This window comes from Zootoca vivipara, chromosome 10 (assembly GCF_965207765.1).
Source record: "Zootoca vivipara chromosome 10, rZooViv2.hap1.1, whole genome shotgun sequence".
NCBI lineage: Eukaryota > Metazoa > Chordata > Lepidosauria > Squamata > Lacertidae > Zootoca > Zootoca vivipara.
In genome coordinates this window covers 7,941,067-7,961,061 of record NC_142593.1, presented here as the reverse complement: position 1 = coordinate 7,961,061, position 19,995 = coordinate 7,941,067, and the positions used below count along the sequence as shown (strand labels likewise).

The following is a 19,995-nucleotide window of genomic DNA, read 5'->3' as shown; positions in this document are numbered from 1 at the left end:
CACTTTCCATGTTTCTTGTAATTTTTAATTGTAAATTATGTCACAACTCCTTCATGCACTGGGTCAGGCAAATAGTTCTATGTTTGAAGACAGCATGCATGCTTCGTTTTTCCTGATGGCTTTGCAGACCTTGCATCTATTTCTGCTCTCATTTTGTCTTCTTGGAAACTTCAGTGCCATTAGCTAAATGGAAGTCCTCTGCACGGTTTTCTTCAAGCAAGCCTACTGGTTCTGAAGAAGGAAATAGGTACACTACTGTAATGCTTTATGGGCTTTTTTTCAACATGAAGTTGAATTATTCCAATTTGTGGTAGAAATCTTAAGAATTTTTTTAAAAAACCTATGTCTTGTTTAACTCTTTGATGCATGTTTGTTAGAAAAGAAACAAGTGCATGAAGAGGCAGCCTAGGATTCCTAATTTACTGCATCAACAGTCTCTAAAGACCTTACCAGTAGGGTTGGGTGATGTATTGATACATCGTCCAACACTTGTTTGCAGACCATATTGTGAAAACAGTTTCAAAATAACTGAGCTGGCGAAGCACAGCCTTCAGTCACAATGTTTAGCTGCTGATATATCACAATGTTGAAAACCAGATATCGCCCAGCCCTACTTACCAATCTCTGGCTTCAAATTCTATCTGTGTAATTTGGCATAACTTCTGGATTGGTTTACTCGATTTCAACATGTCATAGAACCAACTCTTGCAAAACACCACAAAATTCACTTGTGTCAGCTCGTCACAGCAGTGTCTTGTGTGACCCTTTAAAAAGTGTAAACTTCAGTTTATTAGATGAATTGTATTGCCTTAAGCAATTATATGAGAATTCTTCCTCAATGTCTGATGTATTGCTTTTTCTACACTACCGTGATCCAGAGTTTTACAGGGTAAAGAAGGTGCAAAGGGTGCTGCTCTAACCCAGAGAGACAAGAGTATAAAGAAGTTGCCTTATAGTGAATTTGACTACTGATCCACCCAATTTGGCAAATCAGCATATAGTTAACAATAGTATGGCATAATCTATTGTTATGTAATGTTACGAGAGACATTGCATACCGGTATATCTTTGTAAATCAAGAAAATCTTTAATTAAAAAAAAAGCCAGCACAATGTGTTCTTGCCCACCAGGGAGGGTATGATATTGGGGGGGGGGAGTTTATTTTATTTAACAAATGGAAGTTGGCATATCTATGTAATCCAGGGGGAATTATTAACTCAATGTAGGAACTTTAACCACTGCCTGTTGTTTGACAGTGAAACAAGCTAAACATGAACCTCCATAGAGGACGACGACAACATAGGTGCTGCATTTAAGGCAATGCTTTTTCACTAGATTAACAGGCTGTGCTAAGAGATGCTTGGCAGTATATACTGTATATATGTTGACATTTAACAAATCAAAATAAAATCACAAGGACAGATAAAAAGGCAACAGCTTCTTCATGTACAGTGGCAAATACATTTGAGTTGCCTTACTCAGCTTTTGCATCTTTCACAATTGAACAACAAAAGAATTACTTGCTTTCACTTTGTTATTTTCTGCAAAAACCCCTGTGAAATAGAGCATAGCTTGCTTCATGAATGCAGCAGATCCTTTCTTGAATACATCAAAAGGTCTACATTAACTGTGACTGCAGTAACTCAGTATGGCGCCATACAAACTCCAGATTTCTCCTGAATTTGGAAGACTGAATCCAGGACTGTCGGAGCATATTTCAGCTAATTAGAGTTTGGGAACTGAACTCTTTTTGAGTTGGGTGCCACAGAGAGCGAAGCTCTCTTGTGTGCGTATGGGCACTTGGTGAATGCCCCTAAGGAAGGGAAGCAGGAACAGAGTTTCTGGTTTTGTGCATTCATAAAGGTTTTTGATTCTCTCCTTTTCTTTCTGTAGTCATCAGTAAACCAACTGATAATTTTGAGACAAAATACAAAGGAGAAAATACAACTTTGGCACATGCATGATTTACAAAATTGTTTATTTATAAAGCTTATTGCCATTATTTTACAGGACAGGACTTCTACAACTACTGTGATTAATAAGTAGCATAGCAAAGTGATGTGACTAGTTTGTCACTATTATATTTCATGGTTAAGAGTTTTAATGGTGTGCTCACAATATTGTGGCAATAAGTTACCCATAAAAAAGACCTTGAGAAAGACTTTGTCACTTCAGTTTTCTTCATATTCTTTGTCACTTCAATTTTCTTCATATTCTTTTATTAGTGAAAACATCCCCAAAGGGGCCATTTTGCATCTAGTTATTTTTCCCTGTAGCTGGGCTAAACATAATAAAAATGTCCACAATCTCAGTATTAACAATTTAGATTACGGTAGTAATTACTTATTTGTTCCAAACAGACTTTAAATTTTGCAGCAGATTTTAATTATCAGTTTGCGAAATGCAAAAGTAGGCACCATTTTAATTAGTACAAAATACCTATTTAAATAAATCTGCTTCTGGTGATTTTCTGGCCTGGTTTGCATAATACCTCATGATAAATATTACAATAAAGTGTCTTCTGGCAGATAGTAAGTTGGCGCCACAGACACAGAAGTGAGGGGATATTGGAGTTTTTTCCTGCTTCATTGCCATTACCCTCTGGCAAAGAAAAGTAAGGGGTAAAATGTTTGTCAGCTTATTGTTTTAGCAGTCACATAAATTGTTCCTTTGATGTCCAAGGTCAATGAAATCTTAGTACCACCAGCCTTTGTAGAAGATACATTAAAAGTCTGTGATCTTTCCTGCAAGGGAAACAGTGGTAAAACTTATTACTCTGTCACAGTGAAGGAATGCTTGTAAAAAAGTTCAGTAATGTAGGGGATGGCTTTTCTTTACTATCCTTCTTGAAAGGGGACATCTCTCTCAATCTAATTTTCATTGTATGCATGAAGTGGGAGAGAATCGCAACAGATGTAATGGAGTAGAAACTGGAACTTGATATTCATGTGAATGTCACATGCTCTGTCATAAGGCTGAATGTAACTTGAGAAGACATCAGGTCCAGTATTCCACAGCATAGTATAAAAAGTCACACCACAGTATTATGAGAATTCTGTAACCACCAGCACAGCCTCCTTGGAATTCTATTTAATTGCAAAGAAGAGCAACAACACAACATTCTTCCACTGTTCAGAAAATAGCAACTAGTAGGTTGAATGTCAGAATGAAGTACCCAGAATACTACAGCATGTTTCCTCATTGAATGAGTAATCCTAACTTGACACAGCCTACACATACTTCACCCACTGGCAAAGCTACTAGCTCCTTTTGCAAGAGCATGGCATGTAGTCCATGTAAGGATTTGTTTGTGATCCACATCAAAGTACTGGTCTGTTCTATCTTTGGTTTCAGACATGAAGTAAGAGCTAGGTTTTCATAGACGTCTGTGCATTTAGAAAAGAATCTTTTTTGCTTTAGGGCTCGACTCCTGTTCCTGCTGAACTGAGCCAGTATATAAAATCAGAACTGATATCAGCTCAGTAGGCACCGGAGGACGGGTCCATCGACAGCCAGGAACAGTATCTGCTGCAAGGGGACAGTTCCAATAAGAAACAGCCATTTAATATCAACAAAATACACACTGGACTTTGCACACATTGGGCTGCTTTAAGAATGGCACATTCTTTTATAAAATACAATACTTTTTAGCATTATGCTCTTTCACAGTTATTGATTACATCTATACTGTAGCCAAGCAAAGGTTTTCTCACGTGGATTCTTTTCATTCAGGGTTTGCATCTTTCCCACAGCTTCTTCGCCTGTTACAATCTGCAAATTAGATTCCAGGCAAACGTGCTATGATACTACTACAGCAGCGGTCAACATTTTAAGAGAGTTTTCCATCTCACCTTCTCTTCAGGTGCAGAACTTAGCCACTGTGAACAAAGAGGAAATCAGTCACTGTTCACCAATCAGCTAAGCTCTGCACCTCGCTAGAGAGGTCTTCATCTGAACATAGTTACAATAGCAGCTGAAGTCCTTCAGTGACATGTCTGTACATTTTTAGGAGAAGTAGATTAGAGGTTCCAACAGTATGGATATGAGATTGCAATACCTACATGCAGTTACAGATGCCAGTGTCATGATTATGTGGTAATCCCTGGCAATGTGATTTTAATCTTAAATCACAAATCAGCATGCCAGGAACCCAAACAACCAAAACGAAGGAAACATGGGTGGCTTTTCTCTTTTCCATCAAGATAACTTGGAAAAGCTAACATTTTCACTCATTTCGTTTACATGCTCACCATTGGCTCACCATTTTGGCTACTCAAAACAAATCATATGTATCAGCTCCATAAAACTGTATAAAAAGTTCAGAAAACAGTATGAAGAGTATACTGTTAAGTGTTAAGTGTTCTTAATTAATATAAATTGTTATTTTTTTATAAAAAATATATATAGGGTAGTGGATTGAATGAATTGCTCACACAGCAGAAGAATAACCCATTTTAAATTTGAATTTCTGACTTCTAAAAAAATTTTTTTTTTTTTAAAATATTTTTATTAATTTTCCAATTAAAACCAATTATATCACATTCAATATTTCAAATTATACACATATATATATCAATCAGACCGAATGTTATGCCAAATCATCTAAAGAATTTTTTATTTGGGTTCCCATGCTTCAAGAAATTGGGAATTCCTCGCAACTGTCCACTGCCGTCTTTTTTCTAAAGTTCAAATCGTCCTTCAAGTTCATAATAATCCAGATCTTCCCCTTACAGTCACATAGATGTTTTCCACTTTCACGATTGTTTCCCAGCTGCTGATATAAATATCAAACAAAGTCTCACAGATGTTCTTTCTCCTGTGTGAGTTAATCAGTCCAGCCTCCCCATAAATCTTCTTAATGGAGCTCCTGTTGCGTTGAAGCAATTCGAAGTAGCGCCATCTTAAAAAGCTCAAATCACTTTCGCTTTTCTCTCATAGCCATGAAGATTTACGATCATTATAGAATTTACAGCTTTTCCAGGCAGGAGACCCAAACATCAAACCATAGACTCTTGGTAAATTAATGGATCTCCTTGCCCTATAGCTGAACTTAGCTTCAGGTCGCTGCTCCAATTTAAAGTGCGTCACAGCTCATAAATCCTCCGAACGCATTCAGAACTCCTTCCGTCCGACTAGGGGGGGGCTTTTCTCATCGGCAACTCCACATCTTTAAAAAAATATGCTCAGTAACAACAGTTATAAGGTTCAACTCACACAGTCTTTTGCTTCTCTTTCACTCCAAACAAGCCAGGACATCGCGTCCGGGAAGGTACGAGGCAACAATATGAAGAAAAAAAATAAAATAAAAACTCACTCCCCTTATCGCTCCGTCCCCATCAATCCTTCTTCCAGATGCAGTACAATCTTTGACTCCTCTCACTCGGCAGCATAAATTTCTCAGCAGTAAACAGCGCTTCTTTCCCTCCTTCTGAAGTATGTCCATAGATTTAAGCCTAATTATCTTCTTTAACCATGGAAATCCCCGCCATGCAGATTAGCGTCCGGGAGTCCTGGCCCTTGTAAGTGCTCAGCCCAAGCTCCCCCCACTCCAAAAACAGTCGGAGTGGGTCTGGGGGCATCGCGGGCCAGCGGCCCCTCTCCGTAACCCCCGGAGAGGGTAGGGGGTTGCCATTTACTCCCCTAGCAACCGCCAAATTCCTTACAACGGTCAGAGAGATGGAAAACAGGTCCGCCATTCCTGCAGGCGGAAACCGGAACCCCTGACTTCTAAAAAAATTAAGGTGAAACTGAACATGTTATCAGATCACTAAACCACATTTTGCTAGTTCCTTGTAGTCTACATTAACCAGAAACCAAGCTTGAATACATGTTTTCAAGCAAAGCCCACTAGTTTATTTGGTATATCTTTGTCCCCCCACATATGAAGAACAAGATTTTCCATATTCAACTTCATAAGCAGAGCAGCCGTTTCTACAAAAAATAAAAACATACAAACACAACTAACACTTTTTATATCCTGATGCATCCTTTCCTAAGCATTCATTCTAGTGGAACAATTTTGTTACTGGTTGGTCTTTTAATACAACCTCTCATGTAAAAGTTTTGTGAATAATCCAAATGATTTGTGTCTTTTAAATTGTTAACCTCATTAAATGAAAACCTAGGTCGTCGAAAGGATCCTTCTACGAAACCAGGCATCCCCAAACTTCGGCCCTCCAGATGTTTTGGACTACAATTCCCAGCTTCCCCGACCACTGGTCCTGTTAGCTAGGGATCATGGGAGTTGTAGGCCAAAACATCTGGAGGGCCGCAGTTTGGGGATGCCTGTACTAAACTTTAATTACTCCGTATAACATAAACCAAATAGAAAAGGGGAAAGATTTCAGAGTAAATTATCTACTTACAACAGTATTGAAATAGTTGCTGTTTAATGCCTTAATAATAATAATAATTTATTATTTTTTATATGCCTGTTGTTTATTATTTATACCCCGCCCATCTGGCTGGGTTATGTAAATGTTAAGGGCTGTTTGACTGCATCGCAGGCTGTCAAAATGCCCACCATAGGATGGCTAAGGCCAGTTCTATTTTTAGCATTACACAACATGCTGATCACATAAAAATTGAGGGAATGCCAATGATTTCCAAATGGGTTTAAGGCTGCTTCAAAAGCCATGTATAAGAAATGGCCACCCCTCACCTGGTACTCCAAAAACTGGCCAGCAAAATGATGTTCCACTTGGTATTAAGTTGTTGTCTTCCCATGGCAATCCTTCCTCAAATGAGGCATTAAAAAGGTTATAGTTCATGTTAAACCAATTAATTATATGCAATAAAAATGTTACAGATTTCTACCACAGATTTCTACCATATTTCTATCCAAATATTACATTGTATTTAGGAGCATAGGTAATTTTTATTTGCTGGGAGCTCCATGAAAGATACCGGCAACTATGCAAGAATGTAAGCTTAAAAAAATGCCATTCTCACATGCTCCAAACATATGTAAAATTTGTGCGGATTCTTTTCATCCTGAAGAGATCTATGTTTTGATCACATACACTATAACAATCTTAGCCAGAGTCCAGATTTCAAAATATTTGCTTGCTCATAGAAATGGAGATACTATGGAGAAAGTTGCTTCTTTCAGAAACTTACATTGAAACATTCTTGGTCATCTTTTATAATTTTACCCTATTATTATCCTACTGTTTAACACAGCTCCCTCTCTGGATAGCTTTCTTTACTTTGAGGATTTTAAGAGATTTTTGGTTTTGATAAATAAACTTACTCATTCATAAACTATTTTCTTCCCCTGAGAAATGAACTATCTGGGATAGAAAAACCACCTCATCAAAACAACATCTCTGCCACTACTGTAGCAGAGGACGCATCCATTTGGTCACGGGTTGCAGCAAAACTTTTACGTGCAATTTCTTGCTGTTTTGCATCCTCATTCACCATTAACTCTCCATATAGGTAGACACCCATTGCCTGAAAGAGGAAGAAAACAATAATCCTATAATATAATCAATTCCAGTGTGGTGCTTTTCAAGATAACAGCAGCTGTACCAAACTTACAATTTAAACATGCACAAGTTTTCCTTGCTAAAAACTTTCAAGGTTCTTTGTAAGACTTTTTAAAAAGCATAACACAACTGGAAACCCACAGTTGTTTCTAAGTATGTTCTACTCAAAGTAGACCCACTGTAATTAATAGTTCTATGTTAGCCATGCCCAGTAATGTCAATAGGTCTACTCAAATACTATTAATATTCTATATAATATTTTATAACATTTTTTTTAGTTGAGGTTGAAAATCTTTATAGCCAAGTGGGCCTCACTGAAATAAAATTGCCTGTCCTACCCAAACCACAAGCTGTAGTCAAGATTCACCACAGTCTATGATACTAGTCACTAGTGGAGGAGTGGGGGATCTGTAGTCCTCCCATTGTAGCTGGACTCCAGCAACCATCATCCCAATACAACTACTGGTTGTATTGGTATTGGCTGATAGGGGTTGGAGTCCAACAGCTGCAAGTCCGTAGATCTACCCCTGCAGTGATGAAGGAAGTATGAGACAAATTAATAGTTCATAGCTCTAACTCAATGACTTGGACCTCCATGTATGAAAAAGTATGCTAGAACAATCAAGAGTGGGGGACTAGCTTCAGGATTTCCTAAAATATTGCTTCCTATGGGCACCTGGCTAGCCACTGTTGTCTTAGGTGGCCTTCTGGTTTGACCTAACAAGGTGATTCTTGTGTTCTTACCAGGGCCGGCTCTAGGGGTAGGCTGGGGGGCGCAGGGTTGGCAGGGGGGCGCTGCACGGCGAAGCCGCGCGGAAACCACGCTGCGCCCGCCCATCGCTGGAGCGATCCGCGCACCACGGCGCCAGGGCGCCCAACCCGCTTAAGACAGCCCTGGTTCTTACTATGAAAATTGTACACTTCTGTACAATAGTTAACAGTTACTCTGCAAACAGTGTTGGTAAATGCTGTTTTTCTAGAAAAAGAGGTGACAGAAGTCACCATGAACACCTCCCTTGTTCTTAGAATGGAAATGGCGCCCACCTGAGAGGTGCCGGAACTGAGTTCTGGTGAGTTCCGGCTGGAAAAAAAAGCCCTTCTTGTTGGCAAGTTACTTCTGTGGTAAGATTCCACCAACCTACCACTTACTGCCAAATTGGAAAGTAAAACCGACACTGAGAGTTCTCATTCTGATTGACTATTCAATGAGCCATAACTCAAACATCCAAATTTAGTAAACACTGCTGGTTCTGTTACCCTGAATGTTAATGGTTGCATTTGCATTTTCTTCAGACTCTTAAAACAACCAAGTCCCCTTTCAATACTGGAAAACACATAAGACTTCAATTTCATGCATTATCATTCCATAGATTGCACAAGTTCTTGGAGGTGATTGAAAGTAGTCTAATCCTAAGTACCTTTGGCTGGCCACTGCTAAAGTCTGAAAGAAGGGATGGGGCAGGCAAAACATCTTCGGAAACAACAGCTTAAAGAATGAGGAAGAAAGTTAGCCCAAACTGGTCCAGAGCAATGTAATGAAGATGAGAGTAGAAGAGAAGGAAAACGGGGGGGGGGGGGAGGGAGCGGTAACAGAGGAGAATTGCAAGTGACCAAGAGTTAGGCTAAGGGGTGCAGAGTTTAAGTAACCAATCAAATATTTGCCTCAGGGTCTCTAGTAGCATTTTTAGCCCAGACCTTGTTGCCTCACCCCTTTCCCCAGTCAGTAGCAATGCTGTCAGAAGGCTGTTGATGTGGTCCACACAAGTTATGGCAAATATGATAGGATTTATTGGTGGGACCATTTAAGTGTAATTTCCAATGAGCAGTGGGGGAGAAATCAGTTTGCCTCACATTTTTAATGTGAACTACATTTCACACCTGAAACAAAACGCGGAATTGAAATGCAGCTACCCTTGCCTCCAAAACTTATGTTGTAGTTCTCCAGTCAAAAATGTATTGTACGAAAATGCATCAAGGAAATTTGTTCATTAATAAGCAGTTTCATCTATCCCTATTTCAAGATACCAACACTTACATACATATTCTTACATATTCTGGCTAGATGCAAATGTTACTAAATAGTACTAACCTGGTCTTCCTTGAGGAATTTCTCAACATCAACATACCCTGCTGTGTATTTATGTTTGATAACAAGCTCACACCATCTATGTCGAACCTTTGGCAAATGAGAAAGAAAAGTAAAAGATTAGCTTCAGAAACTACAAATAGTTAAATAAAACTCATTAAAATGCAGGTTCCTATTTTTAACACCAGCCGCCATCTTCAGAACTTGGCCATCAAGCACTTCTCCCTGACAGATCATTCATATTAACCAGACACTAAACATAAACCAGATACTAAACATAAAATGTGGCTTAATGAAAAACATTGAAATTCTAAATAACCCCCTCTCCAGGATTGTTACAATAACCAGTAGCTATAGATAGGAACATTGGCAAATGAACTGTAAAGGTAAAGGGACCACTGACCATTAGGTCCAGTCGTGACCGACTCTGGGGTTGCGGTGCCCATCTCGCATTATTGACCGAGGGAGCCGGCATACAGCTTCCAGGTCATGTGGCCAGCATGACAAAGCCGCTTCTGGCGAACCAGAGCAGCACACACAAACGCCGTTTACCTTCCCGCTTGGAGCGCTACCTATTTATCTACTTGCATTTTGACGTGCTTTCAAACTGCTAGGTTGGTAGGAACTGTACTGATGTATAATACAGTTGATAAATGAACTGTATTGATATATAAAAACTTACAAAATTGTTTTATACTGAAATGCCTTATTTCATTAAATTATTTATTATTTATCAAACTGATTCATTTTTAACAGGTCAGTGTTTAAAATGAGAGAAATATTGCAAAATAAGTGTGATGAAATAGCTTTCTCTGCACAGTTGGGGCTGTTGAGGCTGCTCAGAAGAGGAAACTGCCATCAGTGTTCACAGAGGGCACAGTCCTAGTGACTGGAGCTGTCACAGCCAGCTTATACTTGGAAGCCCAAGCTTTATACGACTGGTGAAAGAAATGGAAAAGTCCCTGCTGGTCAGCATCCACCAGGGGGTTATGTATTCATAGCATTGATGGAAACAGCCCATTATAACATTACAGAATAGAAAGAGCAATGTATATAACATACATACAAACAACAAAAATAGAGGCAGCCATGAAAAAAATAAATAAAAACATGGATTCTTGGAGGGAGGGGGCAATAGGAATAATTCCACAACAAATACTTGGGAAGGGGGCCTGGATTCTTTCACAGAACTGCCTTAATTGATGAAGACCAAGCTGGGAACTGCTGTCCTATGATGCGATCAGGTCACTGACAATGTGTGTGAATGAAGCAACCAGATGGACAGGTCCAATCATGTTGGTCTTTGCCACCCAACAGTTGGATTATGGTATGGCACCACAAGGAAGGAAGCAGTTTCCATGTTAGTGCAGGTGCAAACAGTGAAGATGCCAGTATCTTTTAGCCTTTGGGAGAAAGGGGAGAGTACTGCTATTAAGGCCCTTCCTCAGACTTTAACCAAAAATGGATATCAATTTTACTCCCTAATGTTTTTAAACAGTGTTGCAGCAAAAGCATCATGGAGAAAGCGAAGCCATTATGCAATGGAGTGTAAAAAAACATCTTAAGACTAAAGGTGACATTTTATAGCCCAGCACACTGCCTGTGCTGATTATCTAACAGAATAACTCCTCACCCAAAAATTTCCTGCCAGAAGGTCTGATGCCAAGGCTGGCCCTGCCGTGCAAACAGGTTGCATGACCTGCATCAGGTGGCACCATAAGGGGGACAGAAGGCGGCAGGAACTGGTGTGTGAATGTCAGGCTAGCTCATTTAACAGAAATTGTTTGGAAGGTTAGCTGCACATTTTATTTCATAACTAAGAGGGCCAGCTAGTGAAATAATAAAACCATTCCAGGTTATATCTTTGTGCCTGCAGTTATTGTAGAAATAGCTGTGACGTGTGTTTGACTATAACCAAATATGCTTCCTATGCTTCCTATTAAAAATATAGGTCTTGGGCTTGGCATATGTTTTTAGCTGGCATTTACTTGGATTTTTGTTTTGGCATGGGCATTGTTCCCTTTCAATGAAATTTCCAGCAATGCTCAATCTGGGAGACCATGTATGTCACAACTGCCCTGTTCAGGTCAGTAATTTAGAGGAAAAAATCTTTTAAAAGGCCTATGAACAACACAAACAATTTTAAGTGTTATGCAAAACTAGTGATTAAATAAAGTTTACATTCCAACCCAGCTTTCTTGAATGGTATTCTGGACTAAATAATGCTATGTATGCCAGGGATATGTCATTAAGCAGCATGAGCCAGGATCTGCTTTTGACTTTGGCTTCCCTTGCACACACAAGAGCTGAGCTCTTAACCAAATATCACCAAATATCAAAGGGAACTTGAATATATTCTGAACCCCAAGAAACATATAATGCACAGAACCATTAGATGATGGACCTTGTCATCCAAAACATATGGAAGGCACTAGGTTGGAGAAGACTGATAAAAGCCAAGCAAAACAGCAAGGCGGTTCCTGGAAATAGACTAATGGATTCCCCAGAGTTCTATTCTTGGTTTCCGAATTAATGAGTCTAGTCCAGGGGTCCCCAGACTAAGGCCCGTGGGCCACATACGGCCCGAAGGCCTCTTTTATCCGGAACGCGACGACCCCCGCCGTCCGCTGCCACCACCCGCTTTTACAGGCGCGGCGGCGCACTTCCGGGTCGGAAAAAAGCGCTGAAAATCATTTGTGCGCATGCATATGGGCCTCTCCCAACCTGGAAGTGCACCCGAAACAACGTTTGCATGCTTGCGCAAGTCATTTCCAGTGCACTTCCGGGTCGGGGGAGGCCCATGCGCACAAACCATTTCCAGCGCTTTTTTCCAACCCAGAAGCGCCCCGCCCTCTGCGCGATCGACGCGGTGGGCACTGGCCCGAAGCCGGGTAAGTTTGGGATCCCCTGGTCTAGTCCTAACACAATTTTAGATCTGTATAATTATTTCATTTCATTTATTTCTTTGCTTTGAATATTTACGTCCTGTCCTTTTAGCACAAAGTCCTTACAACATAGCTTGCAAAATAAACACACAAAAAATACATGGTCGTACCTTGGATCCCGAACACCCTGGAACTCAGACATTTTGACTCCCGAACGATCAAAATCCAGAAGTGACTGTTCTGGTTTCTGAACGTTCTTTTGGAAGCCAAACGTCCGATGGGGCTTCCGCAGCTTCCGATTCGCTGCAGGAGCTTCTTGCAGCCAAGCAGAAGCCACAATTTGGTTTTTGAACATTTTGGAAGTCAAACGGACTTCTGGAATGGGTTCCATTCAATTAATTCGTCCCAGAAGTCCGTTTTTAACCTGAAACCGTTCTTAACCTGAGGTGCGCTTTCGCTAATGGCACCTCCCGTTGCCGCTTCCTGGGGCAAAGTTCACAACCAGGAGCATCTACTTCTGAGTTAGTGGAACTCGTAACCCGAAGCATTTGTAAGGAGGACAGTATGTAACACGAGGTTCCACTGTACACGCATTGCTATGGTGGGACAATGACTGCCACTTTGGTTCCCATGTCTCCCCATCTGAAACCCTAGATATAGGCCCCATCAAGAGGCACCATTTAATACTTGTTCTGCACTTGCAGGAAACTGATCCTTTAGTGTGGCAGCACCTACATGTTTTGGAACTCCCTGCTAACACCAAGCTGTTTTCTTTCTGGCAACTGCTTCAAATATTTTTATTTAGGCCACCCTACCCAGATATGAAGTTAAACATGTGTTTTATATCTTTTTAGCTACTGTTAATTATCATTTTTTGACTATTTTAAAAAAGCTGTTTTTATCTACCGTATAATAAAATGTTTTATTATATATATATATATTTGTAAACCACTTAAATAGTTAAAAACAGCAGATTTACAACGGCTTCTTCTTGGCCTAGTGGCAAAAGCACATCTTGCCATCCTCCCTGCCGTTATAACCCAACAGGTACCAAAGGCTACTACTAAGAACCTCAAATGATATCAATAGGCAGACACCAAAACAGGGCAGAACCTGTAATATGTGAAGCACTCCTGTCTTTCCAAGACTCCCTTTGCCTGAATGAACACTCCAGGAGCACTCCAACATTTTGCTGCAGGATCCACTAGTTCCATTTATCTTTCACTATAAACAGATAAAGGGGGTACAGGCCTCACAAAAAGGACTGGAGTGAGAGGAGACAGCTTGCAAAATATCTTCTTGAAGAAAGAACTTTCCCTTTCTGTGTCTGCTGTTCCCCCCGCCCCCGTATGTCATCATCTTCCTACTGAAGAATGAGGCACAAGACACTGACGCAACTGCAGTTCTATGACCTTTACGGTGGCCTACATTTAATACAGTACATTGAAATGAGAGCATTACATGCAACACATTTCCATGCTGCATACAAATAAGGAGACACATATGTGCTCTTTCAGTAGCGTTCAACATACTGAGGGAGCATTCTGAGGCACAGCTGTGTTTATTGCCCTATTCCAAACATTTATACCACATACATCATTGTGATCTCTTGGTGTCTTGGTAATTGTCGACTTTCCATAAACTATTCCCGAGAGTAGGTATAACTTTTACCACTAATATACTGAAAACTCTGCAAGACAATAAAGCACACAAAAGCCAGAAGGAATAACTCTTACAGATGGAGGGATGGATCAGATTATTAGTGGGATGCGGGTGGCGCTGTAGTCTAAACCACAGAGCCTAGGGCTTGCCGATCAGAAGGTTGGCAGTTCGAATCCCCACAACGCAGTGAGCTCCCGTTGTTCAGTCCCAGCTCCTGCCCACCTAGCAGTTCGAAAGCACGTCAAAGTGCAAGTAGATAAATAGGTACCGCTCCAAGTGGGAAGGTAAACGGCTTTTCCGTGCGCTGCTCTGGTTCGCCAGAAGTGGCTTGGTCATGGGTACCTTTACCTTTTACTCTCACTGTTAAGCAGACTGAATGGCTCATTAGGAAACCAGAGGATAGTTTGGAAAGGTGTCAGTACATGCACAGTTCTTTATTCCACTACCAGAGGCAGGAGCACGCTCTCTGCAAAAATCTGGTCAGCTGTGGAACAATAAGAAGACATTTGCATGCTGAGAATTCCCACCCTCCCCAACTGCATGATTATAATCCTGTCTCAAAGGATAGTTCTACCATTTTCACACAGATTAGAACCCTTCTTTTAGTTCCAGACAACCCCACAAAATAGTCCAATGTGGATAAATAATGGAAGACAGGTATTGTTTTCATGCACTGCTTGTGGTTTCCCAGTGGCTGTTACTGTTTGAAATAAAGTGACCAGCTGGAAGGATCTCTGGTCTAATCCAGTATAACCCTTCTTATGTTCTCACATCCCTGAAGCAGAGGACATGATATATTTCCAAGCGTGCTTATCCTTTCAAGTAAGGCAATGAAGTAACAGCATCCTTGGATCCTAGCATCAACTTTTCAAGACAATTATTACCACTCCAACATTTACCTTTACAAATCATGTATTTATGAAATGTGAAGTTTCAAAATTTGAGTTTGGACTGTTAGTCAAATTTATGTTTGGATTTGTTTCAGTTCTCTTTTAAGAGAGGATATGAAGTGCAACTGTATTACATGTGGCAGACTGTGAACAAGGCTTTGTTGGAAAACAGAGCAGCTTTCTCCAATACAAGGCATCCCCTATGCGCACAAAGCAGGAGTGGCTAAGCCTTTTTCAGTCCGGGAACCACATTCAAGGTTAGCCAACCCTCCAAAGGCTGTGCAGCGTGCATGCATTCATGTAAGCACACACATGAATGTGTGCACTCACCACACCATATGCAGTACACACCAATCCGCACATAGACACATACACAGGAACACAACACACAGTCTCTCATTCATACCCAAAGCACACTGCGTGCCTCTGATGGGCAGGGGAGAGGGGGAATCGCATCCCTATCATTCCACCAGTCTGGGAGGAGAGACTGAAACCTCTCCACTCACCATAGCTCCCTCCTCCTCCTCTGTTATCATTAATCAATTATTGTTGCCAGTGGCAGCTGTTGTTGCACATCAACAACAGAGCCTCAGCTGCTCTTCAGAATGATCCTGAGGTCATATCTTAAACAGCTGAAGCTTGTGGTGCCAGCAGTAACCAGTGCCACCTAGTGACTAAAGCAGAGAGCAATGGAGAGAGCGCTCTCTCCAGCAGACATCACCAAAGCTTCCCAAGTGCTGTGGTAATGCTCTCCATTAGGAAGTGGACAGCTGAAATTTTCGAGAGGATTCTCTTCCCCAAAATAATGCAGATTAACTACATATTATTAATTACAGAGAGAAGACTGGCCTGGCAAATAAAATAAAATAAAATAAAACTACAAACTACAAGAAAGAAGATTCCACCTAAACATTAGGAAGAACTTCCTGACTGTAAGAGCTGTTCAACAGTGGAATTTGCTGCCAAGGAGTGTGGTGGAGTCTCCTTCTTTGGAGGTCTTTAAGCAGAGGCTTGACAGCCATCTGTCAGAAATGCTTTGATGGTGTTTCCTGCTTGGCAGGGGATTGGACTGGATGGCCCTTGTGGTCTCTTCCAACTCTATGATTCGATGAATATAAAATAAAATAATAAACCTGCCTCTCCTGACAAAGGGGGGGTGACTTCTAGGAGGCTGGATGTTTCATGCAGGCTAGATACCCTTGCCACAAAATTTAGATTTAGGGGGAAATGACCCAAAATTCACTTGAAAGTTCTATAGGTCCCCCCCAAAAAATTACACAACCATGCATGAACCTTTATTTACTACAGGGTCACAAAAGTAGTTTTTTATAAAGTACAGAGATGTGCTTTACTAAAAATATAAATATATTAGGCGAGAAATTCCCCTCTGAAAAACAGGAACATTATTGCCCACTACAATTCAACATACATACACACTATATGATTTTACACAGTGCCTCTTTCTGAATATCAGTGTGGGCATGTAGGCACTATAAGAAATAGATGATTGCCTTTGCTTTGCTCAGGTCATTGTGCAAATCTCCTATCTAGGAGACACAGGCTGATAAAGAGTTCTGTAGATATTTCCCCAATTTACAGCACAACACAAAGCATGCTGGTATTTCGCTCTGCAATCCAATATGACCTTGGCTCATTTAAGAAGGCCAAGGAATTTAATTTTGTGTGCAAGGAAAGAAACAGGGAGGATGGGAGGACTTAACTGTTTATAGAAGGAAAAGCAATTTTCATACAGCATCAAAAGTTAGTTAGGTGCCTTGTTTTACAGAACTGTTCCCTGCAAGGCCACAGGCAAATTCTTAGACTATATAGTGGTACCTCGGTTTAAGTACCTAATTGGTTCCGGGGAGCCATTCGCTCCCTGAAAACTACTTAAACCGAGCGCCAATAGCACGCGTGTGCGAAGCGTCGATAGATCGCTTCTGCGCATGTGCACGCCGCGGAACCCGGAAGTAAACACTTCCAGGTCCACGGAGTACTCAAACAGCAGCGGACGTAAACCGAGGTATGACTGTACCTACTTTTCCAAGGGAAGGGGAACTCACTTTTGGCAACATGGTACAGTGGAACCTCAGTTTATGACTACCTCCGTTTACGAACGCTTCGGCGAGCGAACGCCGCGGACCCAGAAGTGTTTACATCCAGGTTCTGCAGCGTCGGATATGCAGAAACGATTTGCGCAGCGCACGCACGTGCAGAAGCATGCCTTCAGTGAGCGAACGCCTCCGCAGAACGGATTGCGGTCGCAAACTAAGTACCACTGTAATTGACTTTCTTTCTGTTGTGTAACATGTTGTACATGAAGCTGCTCCAAAGAGGTGTGGTGCTGTTTTTCAACACTACTTGGTCACAACCTGCAGAATGGCTAGGAAGGCGGATAAGACACTATTTAACTTGAAAGCAGTACCCTTGGCTGGCAAACTTGGCTGGCAATGTGGGTAACATGTAGTTGTATGCCTGCTAGTGTTTCCATGGATTGGGGAATAGTTAAAAGTGACTTGCTTCTAAAGAAATTTTATTTAAAAAACACCTTGATAACTCTATATGGTTTGTAGTAAGGTAAATTCATTTGGTCTGTTAAAAAAAGACCATCAGTTTACAGGACCATGTACAATGAAGCTGTTGTAGGAGAAAGGCTACATCCCCCTGGATATGATATATGGACTTCTATTTTTCACATCTTCTGCAAAAGCACTTATATTTCTTCAGTTCATTCTCTCTCTCTCTCTAAATATTCCATCTGATGGCCTTGGTATGCATTGCACATTATGAAACTGAACATTATTAACCAACCTGATGAAAGCAGAAAAAATGTACCAAAGTAACTTTCCATCTGCTATGAAGACTCTTTGGGGGGGAAGTAAGGAAGTAAGAACATCTACAGGAAGGAAAATAAAGCTAATTTTAGAGCCAATTTTATTTTGTGAAAGTACTAAGGTGATTCATATGCAACATTTACCAGATGGTGGTAACATGGTCACACCACTCAATAAGATGGGGAAGCAAGGAAAATGGAAAATCTTGGTTTACACTTTACTGTGTAACTGGAGAGGACAGGTGATCCAAGCTCAGTATTGAAAAACTTCTTATCCTCAGCATCTCATCTCTAACTGAGATTCTAGCAATCTCCTAGCTGTTTGGATTAATTAGACAATAGTGATGTATATCTGTATAATTGGACAATGAAGATCTTCTGGTGAAGCCTGCTCTACATCCTACGGCCATCTGAAGCACGGTTGCTAAGAACACGGGACAATTCTTGCCTTCAGAAGAACTGTCAACAAATATAAAGTTGACAGAAGACCTCCTTATCTAGTGGATCTTCGGTGTTAAATTGTTTCTGGATTATGATTTTTTTTCCTTTGGTTGCCTTTTTGGCTGAAAAGGGATTTAATACATTTTTAAATAAACACACAAATACATATTATATTGTTGTCTCTTCCTTTGCAGTGGACAGGAAAATAGACTATAAATCTACTTTAAAAAAAACAATTTCTGGTTTAAATGTTTCTACTAAAGTTTAAACTCAAATAGTTCTGAAATGGTCAGCTCAGATATTTAGTCCTGCACACATGCTAGGTTGCAGGCCTGAGCTTCAGGAATGTCTGGGCCCATTGCTAAATCACATGAAATCCACCCTTTTTTTAATCCTTCACCTCACTCCCCCAATCATAGAAATCAAGTCAACAGTGTGTACCTTCTGCAAACCACTTCATTAATGCAGCAGCATGCATAAATGTTCACAAAGCCTGAGTTACTTCCAAGCTAAGTTCTTACCAACCTTGACTTATTTACAGCTGACACTATAATTGTTCTGCATATTTGTCTGCATTATTTTGCAAGATCTTTCCCCCAACTACAATGAAGTACACAAAATAAATCTAGGAAAATCTATGGGATCTGTTTAACATAAAGATATTGCTGACTGGGGATAACTGCAAAGTCCTTTCCTGGATTCCATGTATATTTAATACAGTTTAGAAATGCAAATGCTCTTGGAGGCAGGAAGGAAATAAGGCAAAATGTTAAACTAAGGCTGCAATCCTAAGCACATTTATTTGGAATTGAACACACAGTGGGATTTGCGGTGGATAAGCATGCATACATTTAGGCTGCATATTCCCCCAGAAGCTTATGGTCAAAATTGTATTTTAAAACTACCACCCATGATTCTGTTTACAGAGCAACTACCATAATAATTCAGATCTGGCTCCCAACACATCTGGAAGGTCCAAGAAAATATTAAAACAGGGCGCGTACAACGGACCTAAAACCCAGGGATAGTTGCATTATCACAGAAACATCCCCATGTGGTTGGAAAGGCTATTATTATTACTAATGATAAGTTACTGTGTTAATTTATTATTTATTTTTATTAGTATAATGATGAATACAACATAATTTTATAGGGAGGAGTTCAATATAGTACTACTGAAATCATTCTGTCAGTACGAACATTTCAGCTTGCCTCCCCCTACAGCCTGCTATGGAGGCTGCGGGAGGGGAGGGGAGAGGGGTAAAGTCTCACTGCCCTAGTAGAAGTCCACCAGTGGGACTCCTAACAATTAGTGTTTCTTAGGAGTAGTAATTATTTGATCTAAACAGTAATAGTTAAATGGTTAGTGCTTTTCCTAGACACTTAAAGGATTTCATGTGTGTTATTTCTGAGCTGAGTAGATGTTACAGTAGTGTGACTGCCACGGAATGCAGCTACCCTCGTGTATTTCTTCTTTGTACTCAGCAATGTCCAATAACAAAAAGGTGTGCTCTAATCGTACAATGCTTTGAGTTTTCTTAGCCGGCTGACATTCATAGGGGCACGGAACATCAAAGAACAAAAGTGAGCCTAGTTCTGCCCTAAGTAATTCTTACAACAGCACCATAAAGTAAATCACAAGGGAGACTTCTTAGGCCAAGTAAAACCATGTGCCCATCTAGTCCGTTAACACCTGCTCTGGCTAGCT

The 19,995-nt window shown here is 40.6% G+C and overlaps 1 protein-coding gene across 10 annotated transcripts in view; it reads right to left on the bottom strand.

Annotated features, from left to right (window-relative positions):
* Positions 1-1,961: 1,961 nt before the first annotated feature.
* Positions 1,962-19,995, bottom strand: part of AOPEP (aminopeptidase O (putative)) — a 196,330-nt gene continuing 178,296 nt past the window's right edge. For 3 of the 10 annotated variants that reach the window (XM_060280102.2, XM_060280104.2, XM_035099626.3), the window contains 2 exons: positions 9,580-9,666; positions 5,831-7,455 (listed from right to left, as the gene is read on the bottom strand). In XM_060280102.2, coding sequence (XP_060136085.1) covers positions 7,315-7,455; positions 9,580-9,666 — 228 coding nt within the window. In that variant the 3' untranslated portion in view covers positions 5,831-7,314. Of the gene's footprint in view, positions 2,745-3,542; positions 3,879-5,830; positions 7,456-9,579; positions 9,667-19,995 lie in introns of those variants that run through there. The other 7 variants (XR_015946220.1, XR_015946224.1, XR_015946222.1 and 4 more) reach the window with 7 other exon arrangements.